Here is a 23,875-nt window from a genome sequence, read left to right on the forward strand (position 1 = left end):
TTCAGTATCGAAAATTTAAAATAAGTTTACTACTACTAATAGTAATATGATCTGTGAAAAAGACTCATCCAGAAGACTCAGAAAAATACCTCTGAAAATTACCACTGAAAAGAGGGGTGCCTGGCTGGCTCAGCCAGTGGAGCATGAGACTCTTGATCTCAGAGTTGTGAGTTCGAGCCCCATGTTGGGTATAGAGATTACTTAAAACAAAATCTTTAAAAAAAAAACAAAAAGAAAGTTTGGGAAACTCCTGGAGTCTTCCATACATTATAAAAAGAAACAAACAGTCATATGATAAACTAGACAGAAAAAAAAGCAGTATATATTTTTTCATTGACTGACATTTGATAAATACAGACTGAAGAATAAATACCAGTAGAATTAGAAGCAGAATATGCCTTCCAAAACATTAAAGAGAAAAAAAACAAGTCTATATAAAAGATTTAAAAAAGAAAACACAAACTATAGAACAAAGTAATAAAGTGAAACCAATTAATTCTGTTCTAAATCATAAATATAAATGGATTAACTCCTTTGAGAACGACAAAGATTCTCTTTTAGAGTGGAACAACAATAATCCAAACCAAAACCCAACTGTATTTAATTTATGTGACATACAGTGACTCACAAATATTCAAAGTAGCTGCAAATGATACCATCAAGAAAGTGAAAAGGCAGTTCACAGAATGGGAGAAAATATTTGTAAATCATACATCTGACGAATAACTTGAATCCATATAAAGAACTCTTAGAACTGAACAATAAAAAGACAACCCAGTTTTATTTATTTATTTAGAGTGCACATGCGCAGCAGCCAGGGCGGGGGCGGGGGTGCAGAGGGAGATAGAGAATCTCAAGCGGGCTCCACACCTAGTGTGGAGTCCCATGCAGGGCTCGATCTCACCACCCTGAGATCACAACCCAAACTGAAATCAAGGGTTGGACACTTAACTGTCTGCGCCACCCAGGCACCCCAAACCCAGTTTTAAGATGGCAAAGAATCTGTCACTATTTGCAGATGACATACTACTATACTTAGAACACCCTGAAGACTCTGCCAAAAATCTTTTCGAACTGGTAATTGAATTCAGTAAAGTTGCAGGATATAAAATTAATATACAGAAATCTGTTGCATTTTTATACATTAATAATGAAGTAAATTCTGCTCCTGAAACCAATATTGCACTGTATGTTAACTAATTAGAATTTAAATAAAAATTTGAAGAAAAAAAATAATGAAGTAGCAGAAAGAGAAATTAAGAAAACAATTCCATTTACAATTGCACCAAAAAGAATAAAATACTTAGGAATAAACTTAACCAAGGTGGTGAAAGACTGTACTCTGAAAAAAAATATACAACAACGATGGAAGAAGTTGATGACAACACAAATGGAAAGATATTTTATGCTCATGGATTGGAAGAATTAATATCATTAAAATGTCCATACTACCCAAAGCAATCTACAACAGATTCAATGCAATCCCAGTTGAAATACCAATAGCATTTTCATAGAAGCAGAACAAATAATCCTAAGATTTGTATGGAACCATAAAAGACCTCAAATAGCCAAAGCGGTCTTGAGAAAGAAGAATACAGCGGGAGGTATCACAATCCCAGATTTACATGGTTTTAATAATGAAAACGGTATAGTACTAGCACAAAAATAGGCACATAGATCAATAGAACATAATAGAAAGCCCAAAATAAACTCACCATTATATGGTCAATTAATCAGTGACCATGGAGGCAAGGATATGTAATGGGGGAAAGATAGTCTCTTCCCCAAAAAATGGTGTTAGGAAAACTGGACCACTTTCTTACACCATACACAAAAATAAATTCAAAATGGATTAAAGACCTAAGTGTGAGACCTGAAACCATAAAACTCTTAGAAGAAAACATTGGCAGTGATCTCTTTTTTTTTTTTTAAAGATTTTATTTATTTATTTGAGAGAGAGAGAATGAGAGAGAGCACATGAGAGTGGGGAGGGTCAGAGGGAGAAGCAGACTCCCTGCCGAGCAGGGAGCCTGATGCGGGACTTGATCCCGGGACTCCAGGATCATGACCTGAGCCGAAGGCAGTCGCTTAACCAGCTGAGCCACCCAGGCGCCCCTAGGCAGTGATCTCTTGTACATTGGCCTCAGCAAGATATTTATGGATGTGTCTCCTCAGGCAAGGAAAAAAAAACAAAAATAAATTATTAGGACTACACCAACATAAAAAGCTTTTTGCACAGCAAAGGAAGCCACCAAGGTAACGAAAAGGCAATCTACTGAATGTGAGAAGATATTTGTAAATGATACACCTGTCAAGGGGTTAATATCCAAAATATATAAAGAAGTTACACAGCTCAACACCAAAAAACCCCAAACAATCCAATTAAAAAATGGGCAGAGGACCTGAATAGACATTTTCCCAAAAACCTACAGATGGCCAACAGACCTATGAGAAGATGCTCAACCTCACTCATCATCAAATCATCAAATCAAAACCACAATGAGATACCACCTCACACCTGTCAGAATGCCTAGTATCAAAAGGACAAGAGGGGCACCTGGGTGGCTCAGTTGGTTAAACATCCGACTCTTGGTTTCAGCTCAGGTCATACATGATCTCACGGTCGTGAAATCAAGCCCCACTTCGGGCTCTGTGCTCAGTGTGGAGTCTGCTTGAGATTCTTTCCCCCACCATACCTCCCCCTACTCGTATGCGCGCTCTCTCTCTCTCCAAAATAAATAAATAAAACCTTAAAAAAGAAAAAGAAATAACTAGTTTTGGTGGTAATGTGGAGAAAACAGAACACTTGTGTACTGTTGGTAGAAGTGCAGCCAGTATGGAAAACAGTATGGAGGTTGCTGCTCAAAAAATTAAAAATAGAAATACCGTACAATCCAGTAACTCCACTACTGGCTATTTATAGAAGAACATGAAAACACTAATTTCAAAAAGATACATGTACCCCTATGTTTACTGCAGCATTATTTACAGTTGCCAAGATATGGAAGTAACCCAAGTGTCCATCCACAGAGGGATGGATAAAGAAGCAGTAGTGTGTGTGTGTGTGTGTGTGTGTGTATACACACACACATACATACACAGTGGAATATTACTCAGCCATAAAAAAAATGAAATCTTGCCATTTGTGACAACATACGTGGACCCTAGAGGGTATTACGCTAAGTGACATAAGTCAGACAAAGACAAGTATCATATGATTTCACTTATATGTGAAATCTAAAAAACAAAACAAAACAAAGCAGAAATAGACTCTTAAGATACAGAGAACGAATTGGAGATTGCCAGAGCAGGGTGGTAGGGGATCGGCAAATGGGTGAAGGGGAGTGGGCGGTACAGGCTTCCAATTATGGAATGAATAAGTCATGGGGATGAAAGGTACAGCATAGGGAATATACTCAATGGTATCATAATAGCATTGTATGGTGACAATAGCTATACTTGTGAGCGTAGCGTACTATATAGAGTTATCAAATCACTATGTTGTAATACCTGAAACTAATGTAAGTTGTGTTCAACTATACTTCCAAGTTTTTAAAAAATGGCAAAGAATCTGAATAGATATTTCTCCAAAGAAGATAGAGAAATGGTCAGCAAGCACATGAGCACTGATGATAGTCACTAGTTTTTATGGAAATGAAAATCAAAACCAGAAGGAGACCGCTTCGTACTTACTAGGATGATTATAATCAGAGAGGTGGACAACAATAAGTGTTGTTGAGAATATGTAGTAATTGGAACCTTCCATACATTGCTACTGGGAATGTGAAATGATGCAGTTGCTTCAGAAAACAGTTAAGACGGGGCGCCTGGATGGCTCAGTCGATTAAGTGGCTGCCTTTGGCTCAGGTAATGATCTCAGGGTCCTGGGATCGAGTCCCGCGTCGGGCTCCCTGATCGGCAGGGAGCCTGCTTCTTCCTCTCCCTCCGCCTGCCTCTCTGCCTACTTGTGCTCTCTCTCTGTCTGTCAAAAAAATAAATAAAATCTTAAAAAAAAAAACCAGTTTGGCAATTTCTTAAAATCTTAGAGTCACCACATGACCCAGCAATTCTACTCCTAGGTTTACTCAAAAGAACTGAAAACAAAACTTATACACACAATGTCCATAGCAGCAAAACTTATAGATAAACCTTAAACACGATGTTCTTAGCAACATTATTCGTAATAGCCACAAAGTGGAAACAACCCAAATGTTCATCAACTGATGAATGGATAAATAAAATATGTTATTATCCATACAATGGAGTATTATTCAGCAGTAAGAGGGAATGAAATACTGATTTAAAAAAACTACAGCATGCGGGGCTCCTGGGTGGCTCAGTGGGTTAAGCATTTGACCTCAGCTCAGGTCATGATCTCCAGGTCCTGGGATCAAGTCCCGCGTCCAGCTCCCTCCTCAGCAGGGAGTATCTCTGTCTCTCTCTCTCTCTCCCCCTCTGCCCCTCTCCACTGCCCATTCTCTCGTTCTCTCAAATAAATAAATAAAATCTTAAAAAAAAAAACAAAACTACAGCATGGATAAACCTTGAAAACATTGTGCTAGGTGAAAGAGCCCAATCACAAAGACCACATGTTGTATGATTCCATTTATATGCAATGTCCAGAACAGGCAAACCTATGGAGTAGATTAGTCATTGCCAGGTTGGAGAGGTGGGAAGGAGGAATGGAAAGTGACAGCCAATTAGTATGGGTTTATTTTAGGGGGGATAAAAATGCTCTAAAATTAGATTGTGATGATGCTTGCACAACCCTACATATATACTTAAAAAGGTTGAATTGTACACTTTATTTTTTTTAATTGCACACTTTAAATGGTGAATTGTATGGTCTGATATGCTGAATAATGACCCCAAGATATCCAGGTCTGAATCCCTGGAACCTTTGTGTGTTACCTTGTATGGCAAAAAGGACTTTGCGGTGATTAGGTTAACAATCTTGAGATGGGGAGATTACCCTGGATTATCCAGGTACGCCCTACATCTAACTACATTGTCTTTATCAAAGGGAGACAAAGGGAGATTGATAAAGAAGTAGAAGATGTGTTGGTAGGAGTAAAAGGCTGGATGCAGGGAAAGGGTCAGGAGCCAAAGAATATAGGCTAGAAGCAACTAGACAAAGCAAGGAAATGGACTCTCCCCTAGAGCCTCCAGAAGGACCAGCCTTGCCAATAACCTTGACTTTAGCCCAGTGAAACTAAGAGAATTTCTGTTGGTTTAAGCCACCAAGTTAATGGTACTTGTGGCAGCCATAGGAAACTAATATGTAGGGTATGTGAATTATAATCTCAATAAAGCTGTTAAAAATCTTAAAAGTAAAATAATAGGCAAAGGTATGTCAGACAAATACCTACAAAAAATAAATCATGGATCCCAGCATTAATATCAGACAAAGCCAAATTCTCAAGACAAATGAGTATTAACTGAGAACCAGACGTAATTTGGTATTGATAAGTAGTATAAATTTATAATGAACCTTTTATGCCTCAAGTGACATTAAAGCAAAGTGTGTAGATCAAAAAATTACAAATATAAGAAAAAACAAATGACAGTGGCGGGAGGCTTTAATATCTTTGTCAGATTAAAGAAGAAAACAAAATAAGAATATAGGGATCTGAATAAAAGAATAAGATTAATATAAAAGATATATGCTAGCATTGATACTGTATAAGGGGAGAATATGCCATATTTGAAAAATTACATGAATGAATTATGAGACTTGACCAAATATTATTATTAGGCCCCAAAGAAAATCTTAATAAATTGTAAAATGCAGAAATTATACAGGCCATATGGTTGTTTTTTTTTTTTAAGGAACTACTTTAATTTTGTTTTTCAGCTAGAACTACAAATCTCTCTTTTTAAAAATTGAAACATAATTAACATGCAGTGTTATGATTAGTTTCAGGTATATAATTCAGTGATTCAACAATTCTATACATTTCTCAGTGCTCATCAAGATTAAGTATACTCTTAATCCCATTTATCTATTTCAGTCACCCCCCGCCCCCCACCCCATGCTTCTGAGAGCCAGCAGTTTGTTCTCTGTATTAAAGAGTCTAGTTTTTTTGTCTGTTTTTTCCTTTGTCCATTTGTTTTGTTTCTTAAATTCCACAAGGTGTGAAATCATATGGTATTTGTCTTTCTCTGACTGACTTATTTCATTTTACCCTTTACATACATCAGTGTTTTTGCAAAAGGCAAGATTTCATTCTTTTTTATGGCTTAGTAATATTCCATTATATATTCCAATATTCCAGTATTATAATATTCCATTATATATGTATGTATATGTACATATACACACACACCACCTCTTCTTTATCCATCCATGATGGATAATTGCTTCCATATTTTGGCTATTGTAAATAATGCTGCAATAAACTTAAAGGGTGCATCTATCTTTTCGAATTAGTGTTTTCATTTTCTTTGAGTAAATACCCAATAGTGGAATTATACAGGCCATATTTTTGACCATGATACAGAACATTTTGAACTTAATATCAAAAGATAGACAGGAAAAAGTATTCAGCCTCATAGAAATTTAAAAATACTTATTAATTTGCAAACTATTTAGAAAATACAAAAGCAAAACTTAAAAGTTTCAATTTGAACTGGTACTCAAAAGACTATTCATTGCCTTAATTTTTTTTATATACAAGAAAGATGGAAAAGAAACCTCTAATTCAAGAAGCTGGAAAGGGAATAATAAGATGAGTCTAAGAAAAAAGAGACTAAGTAAACATGGGGAAAAAATGAATTTGTGAGCAGAAAAAGAATTGTTACGTTCAAGAAATGATCCTATGAAAAGTCCAATGAAAAAGAAAAACTTCTAGCATGCTAGTTGAGGAAAAGGGAGAAGAAAGCAAATATATAATCTTAGAAATTAGATGAGTCATAGTTGCAGATAAGGAAAGATTGAAACTTGTAAGAAAATGCTGTATATTAATTCTGTTCTTACAAATTAAGAACCTCAACTAAGTGGATAATTTAGTAAGAAGATAACTAAAATATATCTAAACCTCAGTAGAACAATAAACAAAACTGATTAAGTATATCCCTCAAAGGGGACACTGCTCTGATTATTTTGGGTGACTTCTGTTAACTTTCAAGATACAGAATCTAGGGCGCCTGGGTGGCTCAGTTGGTTAAGCGACTGCCTTCGGCTCAGGTCATGATCCTGGAGTCCCTGGATCGAGTCCCGCATCGGGCTCCCTGCTCGGCAGGGAGTCTGCTTCTCCCTCTGACCCTCCTCCCTCTCATGCTCTCTGTCTCTCATTCTCTCTCTCTCAAATAAATAAATAAAATCTTTAAAAAAAAAAAAAAGATACAGAATCTAATCTTAATATATCAGTAATGGTATTCAGAGTGGTATTAAGTAATTAGAACCCATTGTTTATCATAATCAGTACGCAATGTATTGCCCATAATCTCTTGTTAATAACAGTTAAGGAGATGATTTAGATGTCTGACATTTATTGAGTGCTTACTGTGTTCTAGGTATAGTTATAAGCACTTCGTATAATCTCATTTAATAATTTTAGTATATGTGCTGCCGAAGCGAGCACTCATTTAATAATTTTAAAACTGATACTTGCATTTTGTTCTCCTGCCTGAAGCTGTCATTAATCTTCCTTTTTGCTTTTCTAGCTGGAGGCTGCTGAGAAACTCTAGAAAAATTAAAATTCAATAGGGCTATTCATCTTTGAAATATGGATTTCAGATTCAAGATTGTTATTTAAGAGTTTGTTGAAAGGGGATTGGATACATTACTAGGCCTTTTAATAGTTAATGTTGAATTTTTTTTTTCTACTTTTCAGGGTTCTATTTATTTTTCCATACTGTGTTTTGCCCATATTACCTTCTTGTCCACAATTGAGGTGTATAGCAAGGCACTGTGAACAAAATTAAATGGCTCACAACAAATGGGGAAAATGTTTTCAAATTAATAACAGCAATTACAATTTATTGAGTATTTTTAATGTACCTGTTTTCTGCTAAGCACTTTATATTTATAATTTTTACTTAATCATCACAATAACCCTATGATATATATGTTATTATTTGTGCTTTACAGATGTAGAAATTTGAGGGTTGAGAGCTTAAGTATTTTGTTCAAGATCACACAGTAAGTAGCAAACTAATGATTAATATTCTTAATATGTAGGGCTCTCAAAAATCAATAAAAATAAGAACAGATGAATAACAAAGACCCAAAGATATGTTTGAATATGGATTAAATATTAGATGATATTAAGGAATTCTGATATTTTTGTAGGATGTGATCGTTGTACTGTAGTTATGTATGAGAATGCCCTTATTTTTCCAAGATGCATGCTGAAGTATTTACAAGTGTTGCAGTGTCTAAAATATACTGTAAGTGGGAATGCCTGGATGGCTCAGTCAATTAAGCATCTACCTACAATCTCAGGGTCCTGGGATCAGGGTCCAGGGTCCCTCTCCCTCTGCACTCCCCCCACCCGCCCCGCAGCTCACGCACACTCTCTCTCTCTCTCAAATAAGTGAAATCTTTAAAAATAATAATAAAATAAAATATACTTTAAGTGGTTAGCCCAAAAAATATTGTGTGTGTGTACAGATGGCAGATAATTATGCCACAATGTTGACAATTATTGAATCTGGGTGGTGAGGGTAGAAGCATTTATTTTACTGTTCTTTACATCTTTCTGTATTTTTGAGTTTTTTCATTTAAATTCATATTTTTAAACACCCAAAGACAAAAGAGAAGACATAAATAGAAGGAGGAAGTACAAATGTCAAACAAAATTTTCAAAAAATAGGAATTAAAACAGAAAGCCACTTTACACGGTTTGGGTTGGCAAACATGAAAAAGATGTACGACTTGCAGTATTGGCATATCAAACAGGCAGTTTAAATTGGTGTAATTTTTTAGAGGGCAGATTGGCAACTATATAAAATGTGCCCCAAATGTACACTTTTTAACCCAGCTTCCTTTTGAAATTTTATCCTAAGGAAATAATTTGTTAAATGAGCAAAGATGTATGTACAAGTGTATCAGTCACTGTACCCTTTATAGTATCTTTTAAAAATTGAGAATACCCTAAATGTTCAAAGATAAGGGATTAGTTAGATAAATGATGGCTCATCCAGAGATAGGACTGCTACACTGCCATTAAATATGATGACATAGGTCTTTCTATTAACATTTTCAGATGGAGATGATGTATTAAGTGAACAAAGCAAGTTACAGAACCGTACATAGAGTTTGGTCCCACTTTAAAAGTAAATCTGCATTTTATACATGTTTATGGAATTGTTAAATGCAGAGGATTGTTGTAATTAACATCTGTATAATATAGCAAATTATTCTCAATAATTCTGACAGTAACCTTGAGATGTAGGCATATTATTATTTTCATTTTGCAAGAGAATACTAGCTCAGAGAGGTTAAGTGATTTGCTCCAGATTCCCCAACTTCTTTTTATTTTATTTTGTTTTATTGTTATGTTAATCACCATGCATTACATCATTAGTTTTTGATGTAGTGTTCCATGATTCATTGTTTGCGTATAACACCCAGTGCCCCATGCAGTAAGTGCCCTCCTTAGTACCCATCAGATTCCCCAACTTCTGAATAGTAGAGCCACTGTCGAGATTTGGGTTCAAGGTAATAGAGTATTATATCTCACAGAGGTTTGTCCAGGGTATTAAATATGGGGTTTCAAATTTAATTCAATAATTCAAATTTAATTTCATTTTCTTAGTCCTTGCCTCTTTTTCTAAAAGGGAACAAATAGTGCTACCTTCCAGTTCTCCACAGTCCTGTGCATACTTACTACAGGTGTACTTTTATTTGTATGATTATTTGATTAACATCTATCCCCAGCTAGATTGTGAGCTCTGAGATGGGAGGGACTGGATCTACTTTGTTCTCCATTATGCTCCCAGTACCACACATTGCCCCTGCCACGAGTAGTTAGTTGCGAATGAATAAAGCATCTTAAACATTTGTCAGCACTGAGCAATGCAGATTTGGTTTCTAAGTCCTAATCCTACATTGGATCTCAATTGAGACCTTGAGACGTAAAGAACTGTGAAGTTAGCTTGTGTCATTCTTTATAGTGCTTGTCCCAGTTTGTAATTATACTTTTATTTTTATGATAATTTTTGTGTTTGTCTTCTCCACTAGATTGAAATATGCACAATAATGGGGCGCTGTGATGGATGAATTTGATTTCCATTTTGTCCCCAGCTCTTCCTTAGTACAGTGGCTAGCATATAGGAAATGAATAATTATTTGGTTGATGGCTGGCTGGCTGGAGGAACTACTAGGTTCAGAGATCACATACGCCATGTCTATATTTGTAACGTGATGGAGTGAAGTAACCTAAAACTAGCTGAACTCTCAGAAAGGGCCTTTGACTTTAATGTAGAATGAGATTCCCTTATTCAGAAACTCAAGGTTTCTTTAAGTTGCTTGGGATCTAGCCTCTCAGATCTAATAGTCTTTGAAGTTTTTGTTTGTTTGTTTGCTTTTTAAAGATTTTATTTACTTATTTGTCAGAGAGAGAGAGCGCACACAAGCAGGGGGAGCAGCAGGCAGAGGGAGAAGCAGGCTCCCCGCTGAGCAGGGAGCCCAATGTGGGACTCGATCCCAGGACCCCAGGATCATGACCTGAGCTGAAGGCAGAGGCCTAACCGACTGAGCCACCCAGGCATCTCTCTCTGCAGTTTAAAACCTATGTCTTCTTAAGCCTCAGCTTTTTAAAACAAAACAAACAACAACAACAACAAAAAACAAGTTAAAAGACCTCCAGAACTCCATTGGGTGTTTTGGCCCTTTTGAATATCCTTCTTAGTTAAGGGGTGGCTCCTACCTAAAAGGCAGCATTATTTTTTTTTTTTAAGATTTTATTTATTTATTTGAGAGAGAGAACGAGAGAGAGAGAGAGCATGAGAAGGGGGAGGGTCAGAGGGAGAAGCAGACTCCCTGCTGGGCAGGGAGTCCGATGCGGGACTCGATCCTGGGACTCCAGGATCATGACCTGAGCCGAAGGCAGTGGCTTAACCAACTGGGCCACCCAGGCGCCCAAAAGGCAGCATTATTAATGTTTATACAAGCTAATTCAATTTTACCCATGGGTTGGTATTAACTAGAGTGGACATATATAACTAAAACCTCCACATTTGTGAAAACTGTTTTTAAGCTTTGATTTTTTGAGTAGTTTCCCCACATTGATTTTTCCTATATGTGGCTCGATGTCCTCATGTGTAAAATAAGGATAATACCCACCTCACTGGGGAGCAGTAGAAATTAATTAAAGTTGATTATCAGCCCCCTATATATGTTTATAGAGAGCTGGCATGAAAAGCATTGGCAAACGGTAGCTTTTTTTTAAGTTGCTGTGTCCCGAAGGCATGCTCTTGGCTTACTGCCATATCCCTCTTTTATAGGCTTGGTAGGAATAGGCCTAGAAATATTTTGTTGAGGAACAGAGAGAGAATTTCCATCCTTTTCCAAAAGAATTTCAGGAGTTTCTGGAGGTGGAGCTCTTTCCTCGGAGTCAATAATCCGTAGCATTTAGATGGGGATACACTGGCTATGACTAACGAGTTCTGCAGGTGCAGAAATTAGTCACAGGCACAGAGGCGAGAGGTAGCTCTGGGGTTGTCACTGGCTTCTTTAAAATCATGCTTCAGTCTTTAATTCTACTTTCCCAGTAGATGAGTGGACTCTGGAGTTGGTTGTGATTTCTTGTTCTAAGTCACTCAGTTTTTTATATAGGTTTTTTTAAAATGTCTTCAAGTTACAGGAAATGTGGGAGCATATTTTAAAAAATAGTAAAGTAAAAAATACCATATGATTTCCTCATATGCGGAACTTAAGAAAGCAAACATGAACAAAGAAAAAGACAAACCAGAAAACAGACTCTTAGCTATAGAGAACAAACTGGTGGTCACCAGAGGGGAGGTGGATGGGGGATGAGTGAAATAGGTGATGGGGATTAAAGAGAGTATTTATCATGATGAGCATTGAGTAATGTCTAGAATTGTTGAATCACTATATTGTACACCTGAAACTAACAGAACACTGTATGTTAAATATACTGGAATTAAAATTTTAAAAAATAGTGAGGTAAAAATTTTTTTATTTACATACTCAACAAATAACTAACACTGTTAGATACAAAATACGAGATAAGGAATCCATCTAAGTCCTTTGAGGTTTCAAGGTCTAAAACTAGGGATCCAGGGGGTGAGAGGAAAATTGGAGGTCTGGACTGAGGCGGGGGAGAAAAGAGGCTGACCTTGGGGCTGGAGAGAGAACGGGGTGAAAGCCAACAGAGCTTTATGGGCCACAGCATGTGTCCTGGCTCAGTGCCAGATGTCCTTCAGGCTCATGGGTCTGAGGGCATCTCTGCCCTGGGGCGTCTTTTTGTTATATATCTCAGATGACAACGTATTTTTAATCTCAGAGCAGCACACAGGTAAGAAAAAATGTTTTGATCTTTTCATGGCACCTTTCTGAAGACTGCTCTTTTCTCCAGAAAAGCTTCAGCTATACAAAAGAATTATGGTATCTTGTCTGGGACTGTTTTTGCAACCTGACTAAGGGCCCATTGATACTACAGTGGTAGCAGCCAATTCCAGAATCCTGAGCAAGCACATTCTGTGCCCAGAACTCTTAAGGGCTCTCATAAACACCCTAAACACTCCACCTCTGGCAATTACGAGAATGTTTGTTAATATATCATCTGCACGTGTCTGATATATGTGAACTGTTTCACAACACCTGTTAAGTAATGATAGTGGTGTCACATACTAGTTGTATATGGTATATATAAGAACGTAAGTGATCATTTCATTTTATAGGAATTTAAAGGAGTAAGAATTATGGCAAGAAAACTTAGGAATTTTTCTTAAAGGGAGTGGAAATTGAGTTGGGCCTTCCTTGAAAGATGGATAAGTTTTTGATAGGAAGCAGAATTAAAGGCCCAGAGGTCGAAGAGAACTTGGCTCGCTGCAAAAGTTAGTGAGGAAACTGGCCAGCTAGGAGGGTGCCATTCGCATTGTCTCCAGGGCTGGGCAGGCACAACTGTATCTGGTGGCCCCGTTGGAGGAGTATTGGCAAAGTGGGGAATAATTAGAAAGGTGGAAATGCTGGACTAAGAAGTTTGGACTTCATCCTATGAGAAGTGGAAACTGTAGAAGTGGTTTTGAGAAAAAAGACAATGATAGCAAAGTGGCTGAACATACAGGCTTTGGAACTAGATAAAAATTAGTTTGATTTGTGGCCATATTACTGTGTACTAGCTATATGATTTGGAGAAGTCACTTAAGTTTATTAAGCCTTGTTTTTCTTAGCTGCACAATGGGTATACTAATATTTTCCTTATAGAATTACGTGAGGGTTCATTGAGATAATATACACAGTGCTTGACACATAGTAAGTGTTCAGTAAATTGTATTTGATTGTCATAAGTCAGTGTTTCAGAAATTTATTTATTTATTTTCATACAGCCGCCAAAGGGGCTCAGATATTTTTTTATATACCTTTTTTTTTTTTTTTAAGTAATCTCTACACCCAGCGTGAGGCTTGAACTCACGACCCCGAGATCAAGAGTCTCATGCTCCACTGACTGAGCCAGCCAGGCGCCCCGGGGCTCAGCTATTTTATAAATGGCAGTGGTATATAGGATGAATTGGGGGAAGAGAGACTGGTAGGCAGACTAGCTGATTTTGTTTTTAAGTGATTTTTAACTTTGTAAAACCAGTTAGTTGACAGTGACATTGGTATGAAATAACAAAGGCTTAAGCTGTGGTTTTTGAAGTTGGAAAAACAAATGTCTATGTCATCAGATCTATGTCATTATCACTTACAAGATGAACCATTATTTATGTGCCATGAAGACTGAAAAAACATAGACAAACTCTGGCACAGTGCTGATCACTTAGAATTTTTATTTTATACTTATTGAAAGAGCTCTTTCAAGCTTATTTAGACATAGATTTTAATTGTATTGCATTTTATATAGTACCAAAAAAGGAAAGTGAAAGTGAAATAAATTGATATTCCTAAAACTGAGTTCCTCACTTCCACAGCCCAGTGCTTCTGAATAACTTCTTGTTGCCAAGTCATCATCGTCTGTGACATTTCATGTAATATTGTCCTCTGTGCCATCAAGAGCACGAGTAATGCTGCATGGCTTTAGAGAGTGCTCTGCTATTGTCTCTAGACTTTTTTCCAAGCTGTGACAAGTTGGATGCTGGTGCTTCTTGATCTTACCAGAAAGATCACTGGGGAGATTATCTAACTGCAACCAAGACTCACATTCCTTTCTCAAATGGTTTGTTGATTGAAAAGGCAAGGGATCGGGGCGCCTGGGTGGCTCAGTCAGTTAAGCGTCTGCCTTCGGCTCAGGTCATGATCCCAGAGTCCTGGGATCGAGTCCCGCATCGGGCTCCCTGATCAGTGGGGAGCCTCCTTCTCCCTCTCCTACCCACTCGTGCTCTCTCTCGCTATCTCTCTCTCTCTCAAATAAATAAATAAAATCCCCCCCCCCAAAAAAAAGGCAAGGAATCACGGTCATGCTCCCAGAGAGAACAGCCACCACGTTCACAGGTCTACAGCCTGTGACAGCTGTGCCTCAAGTTGCCTCATCCACAGCAATTTTAAGATGTATCCCAATTTCAGAGGACTGATAAATGTGAGAGAATATGCATCTCAGAATTGATAAGTCAGAACAAACTGAAGCACTAGCTTGATCATTCTGGGAAACTTTACTGAGCAACCTTAAAAACACTGTGGTCACAGCTAAAGTTATTCTGTTGTAAATTACTTGGAGGAATGCTCTACCAGCAATTTTTTTTTTTTTTTGAAACTCACGGTATTTTTGTCATTATATAGCACTGATAAGTTTAGCCAAATGCCTAGATATGAATTCCTAGAATTTTACTGATCCATAAAAATGGCCAAAATTGTTTGAAACTAGCTAATGTAATGTAATAGTAATAATCTAATGATTTCCTGTATTTGAATACCAGGTATTTCCAGCATAGTGAAATTTATTTTTATACTATTATCATTCACTCTTGCTATTGGCCTACATACTGATATAATGATTTAACCTGATATATTAAAGTTCAAAGACCAGAACTTAGGCTTATAAGATGCGGTTTTTCTCTGGGCTGGTAGCATAAAAACTCTACATAGGTTACAGAAACCTAGAAAGCAGAAAATATAAATCCTTAAAGTTGGCATGGCAACACCAGCTGTTTATGTTACAGTAAATATATTGGCAATGATTTTTGAAACTTTCTTTTTTGTGTTAGAAACCAGGCTACCACTGAATCTCTGGGATGATAATGATTAAACATGCTTGTACTATTTTTCTTTCATCCCCTTCATTGTTGACCTATTTGGAAGGTTCTGTCACTGCAAAAGTTGTACTTCGTAGCCAATAGTAATTTTTACTTTCTACATGCTTGAGATGGAGTATGGGAATCTTTCTTCTTTAATCCTCATAATGAGATACTTCTAAGAAAGTTTGTCCTGATTGAGAGTCCAGTCTGGGGCAGAAAACCCAGGACTTGAACATTGTCGTAATTTTTGGATACCTCATTTTCTCTTCCCTTTTTTCCCTAAGATAATGGCTTGATCCCTGAAAGCAAGTTCGTTTCCTATCGCATCTTGTTATATTTCCATAATTTCATGGCTTCTTTGTTATCCCCTAAGGTGTCCTTATCCCACTGTGTATTCTTGTAAGTGAATGAGCCCATTATTGGTGGTTGTAGGATCCCGTGTCTGCCTACCGTTTCTGCTCATCATGGAGGAATGTGTGCATGTACAAATGTGCTGCTAAGTTCTCTGTCTCTGGAGAGACCCTTCACTGGTAGCGGAAGGAAAGGAGTCAGAACAATGATACCTGGTTCAGACCTGGGCATGTCAGAGCTACAGAGACATCATGGATTCGAAGGTTACCTCTGTCACCAGGGAGGACCAGAAAGGAGGAGGGCTAGACCCGCGGGCCTCTCTCTGGCCCGGGCCTTGCTGATAGTGGTACCTCTGATACACAGCTACAGTATACACTGCTTGTTTTTCCCTCCGATGCCTTCCAGGCCAGCCTCTCGAGCACTTGAATCACCTGTTGCGTAGTCTGGCCTTGCAGGAAAGTAGTGGCAGTTTCAGATAGGTTGCCTAGAGTTTCAGAGACATAAGTCGTTGGTGATTTTGGTGGTGAACTGCCACAGCTAGGTTTTATCAGGTGGCCCAGGAAACGCATTCCTATTAGATCTGGAACCCGTCATGGGGTTGGCGTTGAATGGGAAAACGTGATTTTAAGCAAGAAGCAGTATTTCTGTAGAACTTCCCCCTGGCTCCTTTCTGCTGTTATTACCTGCAATTTCATCATCTTTTCACTTTAATTCTGTACAGTGTGATATCTTTGGGGCCAGCGGGTATTTTTATCTGCTAGTTGTAGAAGTGTTTGCTCTTAAGCCTGTGCTGTGGCTGAGGGAGGCAGCCCCACCCCCTCTCCGGTTGCTTGGCACCAACTCTCCCTGCTTGTTGGGCATCTTGTTTACTGCTGCCCTTAATTCCCTGCAGGTGCGTAAGTACAAGAGCATGATCCTGGAAGACCTGGAGTCTGCCCTGGCAGAACACGCCCCTGCGCCACAGGAGGTTAACTCCGAGCTGCCACCTCTCACCATCGATGGAATTCCAGTCTCTGTGGACAAAATGACCCAGGTAAGGGGCGGGAAGTGAGGAGGAGACAGAAAGACAAGTGGCCCGGGTGTGGGCAGGCCTCGGATCACACTTCTCAGTTCTGTGCTCGGTGATACCAGCGGAGAGAGATACAGGCTGGGTTCTGACAGCAAGGCGGTAGCAGCCTTGGGGAAGAGAATGTAGTGTCAGAAGAATGCTCTCCTCCTTGGTTGGCAGTTCTTTCCTTTCACTTGGGCCGTTGGGTTAGATAAACTTGTAGCTCAGAATTGGTTTGCTTGGACAGGTGACTGTTTGGACTTTGATCAGTCACCATCAAGCAGGGCAAGTAAACTGTTAGTCTTTTGGGCTAAGTTGCTCCTCTTTCCATGTAAATTCTGAATACCACCATACTGTCACCAAGGAAGGTTACCCTTTCTAGGGAATAAGAATGGAAAACTCAGAAGGACACCCTTCTGAGTCATTGCTTCTCTCCTCTTGCTTTGATGAGGGAAATCCTCAGGAATTTTGCTGAGGTGGTCCGTCTCAGCTTTGAAAGTGCTAGCTTGATCAAGATCAAGTGCCCTTTTTATAACATATTTTCCTACCTTATTTCTTTATTAATGTACTCTTCTCTTGCTAAATCCAGTTGTGCATTTTCTTTCCTTATCTTATTCAGTCTTCCAACAGCATTTGACACAGTTGATTATTCCTTCCTTTAAAACACTTCCTGCTCTCTGTGTCTGACCCCACACTCTCCGAATGTCCTCCCACCTCACGGTGCTCCTTCTCCACTCTTCCGCTGGCTCTTTCTCCTGTTCTCAGTGACCAGTATTGGCATGTCTGTATCTTTAGTTTCTTTCCAAGTGGTCTCATCTGGCCCGTGGGCTTTATGTCCCTTCTATATCCTGTTTACAGCCCAGCTTACAGCACTCACTCTGAGTGCTCCACCAGCCCCACTGTCCGTCTGGTCGCTTAAGTGCTGGCATAGGAGCAACGCTTTGTTTCCCTGTTTCGCCCTCACTCCGCGTCGTCTCAGTTCAGCTCTGAGATGTGCCCTGAATCTGACCATTCTCCTCAGTTCCTGTCACCACCCTCGCCCAAGCCCAGTATCTCTCACATAGAGACTATTTCATTTGATCGATTCTATTGCTCTCCTTCTTGCTACTCTTGCCCTGCTGTAGTCCATACTTCACGGAACCACTAGAGGTTTTTTCCAAAACAAATCCACTCATATCACCGCCTTATTTAAGCCCTTTAATGGCTTTCCACTATTCCTAGAATCAAATTCAGACTCTGCCATGGCCTCTGAAGCCCTGTAAAATCCGAGAATCCAACCTCTTCCAGTTCCATTCTTCAGTCTCCCCCTCAGTCACTGTGCTCTGGCCACCCTGGCCCTCTTTTCGTCCAACACTCCAAGCCCATTCTTTCGCGTTGGCTATTTCCTCTGCCTGAAACGTTGTTCTCCCAGATCATTACATGCGTAACCTTATCCTAATCGAAATCTAGCTCAGACGTCACCTCCTGAGACAAGCCTTTCTTGATTATCCCATCTAATGGAGCTTCTCCTTGCCACCAAGTCACTGCCTAACACATCTCCTATTTTACTGTCTTGGAAACACTGATTACTACCTGAAATTATCTTATTCATTAACATTTATACTTACCTGGGATCTCTCTAGCTGGAATTTGAGAGCAGGGATTTGGTTTCTATTCTTTACTGCCATCTACTACAGTTCCCGGCACCCAAATAACCTCTGAATTCTAAATAATAGTATCTGTTCAATAGATGACCTAAGAGTCAGAGTAAAACAAATTCAGCATGGTAGTTACCTGCATCGGAAGTCTTCCAAGTACATGTTCACAGGCTGTAGACATTGACGCTGCTCCTCAGGAGGTGGCCCTTTTTTTCCTGCTGAGTCTGAACCTATAGTTTGGTCTAAAGCCATACAATATTTTATAAAGCTACATTGTGATCGTTTGCTTGTTGGATTCAGAGATCTTTCTGTGAATATTTAAAGACTATCTAAATAATGGCTCGAAAAGGAAAGCATTATCTATACTTTTTTCCTGTCACTTCATACCTATTATTCTGTTCTTAAGACCATTCTGACTAATTAAAGAAAACATAAGGTGAAAAAAATTTTTTTTACCTGATTGATGTGAAGAATCTTCTCTGTACCTCAGATATAAGGTATCTATAAAGCTAACTAAGCTTCTGATTAAGAATACTGTGTTAGGCATGTGAGGCATTATGCCCTCTCCTGTGATGGGCATTTTTTCCTTCTTTGTCACATTTGGTGTGTTAGGTTGAAATAATCCGAGGTTTTGATTATATCAAATCATCATGGACAAGTTTCATGTTATGAAACTTGGCTTATGGCCTCAGAAGTCATAGCGAACAGTTTAATTTTCATGTTGGAGGTAAAACATTTGTAACTGTGCTGTTTCCTATTCTTGTGAAACATACACTTGGGAGAGCCTTGTGTAGTGATGGATCCAAGGGAAGCTGATACTCAAGTCAGGGATCAGACTCAGAGGTACTTTGTTGGGGGCATGCATTTTCTTTATCGTCCTACCTTCCCTCCTTTCCCTTCTCACCACAGATCATGACCAAAAAGTAATACGTAACAAATAAAACACATGGTGAGGAGGAGTGAGTAGGGTGATGAAAAACCCAGGTCCTAATTAAATGGGAATTTCTGAGTATTTGGATCCTGGGTTTTCTACCCCGGATCTTTTTTTTCCTCAATTGTTTTCCTCAGATCCTTGTTATTAATGTGAGCCAGTTACCTTTTTTTCCTAATTGATCCCAAAACCTTTCATTATTAATGATAGTAAAAGCAGGGTGTTATTTCAGACTAAACCTAGGTAGGAGAGGGAATGGGAATACAAGCATTTTAACACCCTGTCAATAGAAATGTGCAGTGGCATGATCTTTCCAGAAAGCAGGGTGGCAGTGCATATCAAAATTTAACATGTGTATGTCATGCCTACCAGGTGAGCAAAGATATATGTTCATGGCACTGTTTATAATAGGAAAATCTGGGAACAAAGTGCTTGAATAAATTATAGTAGTGATGTTTAGAATTTACATGAGATGAGCAGCTCCCAAAAGAGACCAGAAATTTACTATTCAGTGAAATATTAGACACCAAAAATGCCGACTTGTTCTGTATTGCAATGGGATAGAGTTCCAGTAGTTTTTAACTGTTTGTAAAATAATATTTCTTATGTACTCTAATTCTAGTGCTTTATTTAGTACTTTGTTTAATGCTTTATATTTTGTTTCTTTGGGAGAGGGCTAGATTTTTTTTTCAGGGAATACATAATTGAGTTAATCAATTTCATTTGTTTAAAACATGCACACAAAACTTGCCTCTGTTGCGTGTGTGTAAAACTTCAGAGAGATGTAAATCTATTTACTGTAAAACCAAAATATTGACAGCGATTATCTATGCATGGTGGTATTATGGGTGATTTTCATTGTATTTGTCTAATAAACACGAATTACTTTTATAACCATAGAAACACAAAAAATATATTCATATTTATATTAAACTAGAATTTTTTTAAGTACAAGTTTGTTGAACTTTATGTTTGGGTGAAGATGTCAACAACTTTTTCTTTCTCTTATTTTTCTCTTTTATAGCTACTATGTTTTGGAAGGCACACTACTAAGTTATTCACAGGGGTATCTCATTTAATCCTTGCCCTCCAGAGTATATATATAATTCCTCTTTCATAGTCAAGGAAGCAGAGCTCATACATGATCAGTAGCCATAAAGGACCAAGTAAATTTAATTGGACACCAATTCTAGAATTCAGACCAAATGGGTAATTCATGACTTCCTTGAAGTGATAAAATTCCAAAAGTACACTGTAACAGAGTTGGATTTGGGTTAACCAGACAGCTCTATTAATCGCCTTATCTGCACTGAATGCAACAGAGATGACTAATGTTTCTATGGATGATCCTAACTCACAAACATAATTCTATATGCTATCCTAAAATGAGTTCTCAGTCATCCAAAGAGTAAATTATATTTGATATTGTTCAATGTTATGTGTTCCATTATTTTAATTCTTTACAAATTTGAGAATTAGCCTGGTTTTTTAGAGTTGGAAGGTCTAGTCTCTAGTCCCAATCCTACCACATATAGCCTTGGTTCCCAGTTTCATCTTCTGAAAATGAGAATAATATATGCCCTCCTACTTTATGGAGTCAGAGGAAGAAAAAATGAGGTTATATGGGAAAGCGCTTTGAAAATGAAGGCATCACCCAAAGATAGTTTTACCAATTATCAATACTGTTTATATTACCTATATTAACTTTTGAGTAACCTGAACATACCATTTCTCACTCGTTTTTCACTTACAGAAAGTTAGTGAACCTGGAATTTTTATTTGGCTCAGCAATGAAGTGGGACAGTACAGGTGACAATATATTGAAAAATTGAGACATAAAGAGAGGAAGCAATTTATGAAGCAAGTTAGTGATAAACAGAAATGGAATTAAAGGGTCGAGTCCATATTGCCAGTGCTTTCTCTCTCTCCCTCTCTCTCTCTCTTTCTGTAAAACTATGTTGTGATCATCACTCAGGTTGAGTATTTCAGCTAATCTACACTAAACATTTACTGTTTTATTTTTATTTTTTTTAAGATGTTATTTACTTATTTGACAGAGAGAAAGACACAGCGAGAGAGGGAACACAAGCAGGGCAAGTGGGAGAGGGAGAAGCAGGCTTCCTGCTGAGCAGGGAGAGCAATGCGGGGCTCGATCCCAGGACCCCGGGATCATGATCTGAGCCAAAGGCAGACGCCCAACGACTGAGCCACCCAGGCGCCTAACATTTACTGTTTTAAAGGAATTTCTTGACTTGCTCTAACAACTATCACAGTTGTCACCTACACAAATTGAAATTACGTGTGATAGAATATCTTAAGTTCTATGTGAACTAAATGCTCTGATTCTTTTAGGAAACAGCTCTGTAGTTTTGGTTTTTGTTGTTTCTTATTAATTTTTGGTTTTGGTACAGGTATAATACTATGTTAGTAAATAGAATGTTTACATAAACATTTACTTAAAAACAGAAACTATTATAAATATATCTTGATCCTGATGAAGTCTTGTGTGTGTGTGTGTGTGTGTGTGAAAAAATACATAGCTCTAATATTTTTAGTGCTAAAATGAAAACTTGCATTTCTAGGCACCTTTAAGAATAGTGACTAGAGGCACACCTGGGTGGCTCAGTCATTAAGTGTCTGCCTTCGGCTCAGGTCATAATCCTGGGATCCTGGGATCCTGGGATCGAGCCCCGCATCAGGCTCCCTGCTCCACAGGAAGCCTGCTTCTCCCTCTCCCACTCCCCCTGCTTGTGTTTCTTTGATCGCTGTGTCTCTCTCTGTCAAATAAATAAATAAAATCTTTCAAAAAAAAAAGAATAGTGGCTAGAACTTATCCCATATCTGCCTGCCTCCTGGCTATGAGTTGAAGGAAGTTGAGATAAGGCTTAGCAGAAGAAATCATTAATTTAGTGTAGATTCTGCAACCCCAGAGTTAATGAAATCATCTTTTTCAGAGATTTTGAAAGCCAGGTTAGCAAAATTTTATAGGATACTTCAGACCAGAAACCAGAGAATGGGCTAAATTGTGCTTCTCAAACTTCAGTGTACCTAAGAATTACCTGAGAGTCTTGTCATTTAAATTCAGACTGTGAATCAGTTGGTCTTGAGTGGAACCTGAGAATCTCCCTTGTAGCAAGATCCCAGGTGATGCCAGTGGTGCTACTAATTACCAGACTACACTTTGAATTTAGGAATTACATCATTGCTTGAAGAGTCTTTAAGCAATGATTATGATTTTGCTGGTGGGAAATCAGTTCTGCTCTTTACCACACTTGAGTCCAGTAGGATTCTCTTGTTCTTGGGAAGTTGTAAATCTTCTTGGAATTTGTCTTAGAAGAGATCCAGGCAAAGATTATAGTCATAGAAGAAACATCTCTGGAAAGACCAGTCCAGGATTATTGGTTAAAATTCAGTCCTTTTTGAGACAAAGAAAGCACTACATAATGATAAAGGGATAAAATCAGAAATTAAGAGAAGTAACAACTGACACCATAGAAATATAAAAAATTGGGGCTCCTGGGTGGCTCAGTCGTTAAGCGTCTGCCTTTGGCTCAGGTCATGATCCCAGGGTCCGGGGATCGAGCCCCACATCGGGCTCCCTGTTCCGTGGGAAGCCTGCTTCTCTCTTTCCCACTCCCCCTGCTTGTGTTCTGCTCTTGCTATCTCTCTGTCAAATAAATAAAATCTTTAAAAAAAAAAAGATATATAAAGGATTATAAGAGCATATTGTGAAAAATTATGTGCCAGTAAATTGGACAACCTAAAAAAAATGGTAAGTTCCTAGAAACATATACTCTTCCAAAAATTGAATCAGCAAGAAATAGAAAATCTGAACAGACCAGTTACTAGTAATGAAACTGAATTGTAAAAAAACAAAAAACAAAAACAGAAAACTTCCGGGGCACCTGGCACTTGGCTGGCTCAGTCAGAAGAGTATGTGACTCTTACCCTCGGGGTCCTGAGTTCAAGCCCCACGTTGGATGTGGAGATTACATAAACAAACAAACAAACACACTTTAAAAAAATAATAACAAATAAAACAAAAAACAAAAAACTCCCAACAAACAGAAGTCTAGGACCAGATGTCTTCACAGGTGTATTCTACCAAATATTTAAAGAAGAGTTGATATCTGTTCTCAAACTATTCCAAAAAATAAAGAAGGAAGAGAAATTTTCAAATTCATTCTGTGAGGCCAGCATTACCGTGATATCAAAACCAGAAAAAGACACTACAAAAAAGAAAACTGTAGGCCAATATCGCTGATGCACATAGGTGTAAAAATCCTCAACAAAATATTAGCAAACTGAATTCAACAGTACATTTAAGAAAAAGATCTTTCACCATGATCAAATGGGACTTATTCCAAGAATGCAAGAGTGGTTCAATATTCACAAATAAATCAATGTGATATATCATATTAACAAGAGGAAGGTTAAAAACCATATGATTATCTCATGAGATACATAAAAAGTATTTGACGTAATACAACATCTGTTCATGATAAAACGTTCAACATACTGCATTTACCATACCTCAACATAATAAAG

At 38.1% G+C, this 23,875-nt stretch overlaps 1 protein-coding gene across 6 annotated transcripts in view; it reads left to right on the forward strand.

The window, feature by feature from the left end:
• Window positions 1-23,875, forward strand: part of NRF1 (nuclear respiratory factor 1) — a 137,130-nt gene that overhangs the window by 56,087 nt on the left and 57,168 nt on the right. For all 6 annotated transcript variants that reach the window (XM_035021092.1, XM_035021093.1, XM_035021091.1 and 3 more), the window contains one exon: window positions 16,604-16,744. In XM_035021092.1, the coding sequence (XP_034876983.1) occupies window positions 16,604-16,744 (141 nt within the window). The remainder of the gene's footprint in view (window positions 1-16,603; window positions 16,745-23,875) is intronic.

Source organism: Mirounga leonina, unplaced genomic scaffold (genome assembly GCF_011800145.1).
Source record: "Mirounga leonina isolate KUSES-001 unplaced genomic scaffold, KU_Mleo_1.0 Mir_174, whole genome shotgun sequence".
NCBI classification, from domain to species: Eukaryota; Metazoa; Chordata; class Mammalia; order Carnivora; family Phocidae; genus Mirounga; species Mirounga leonina.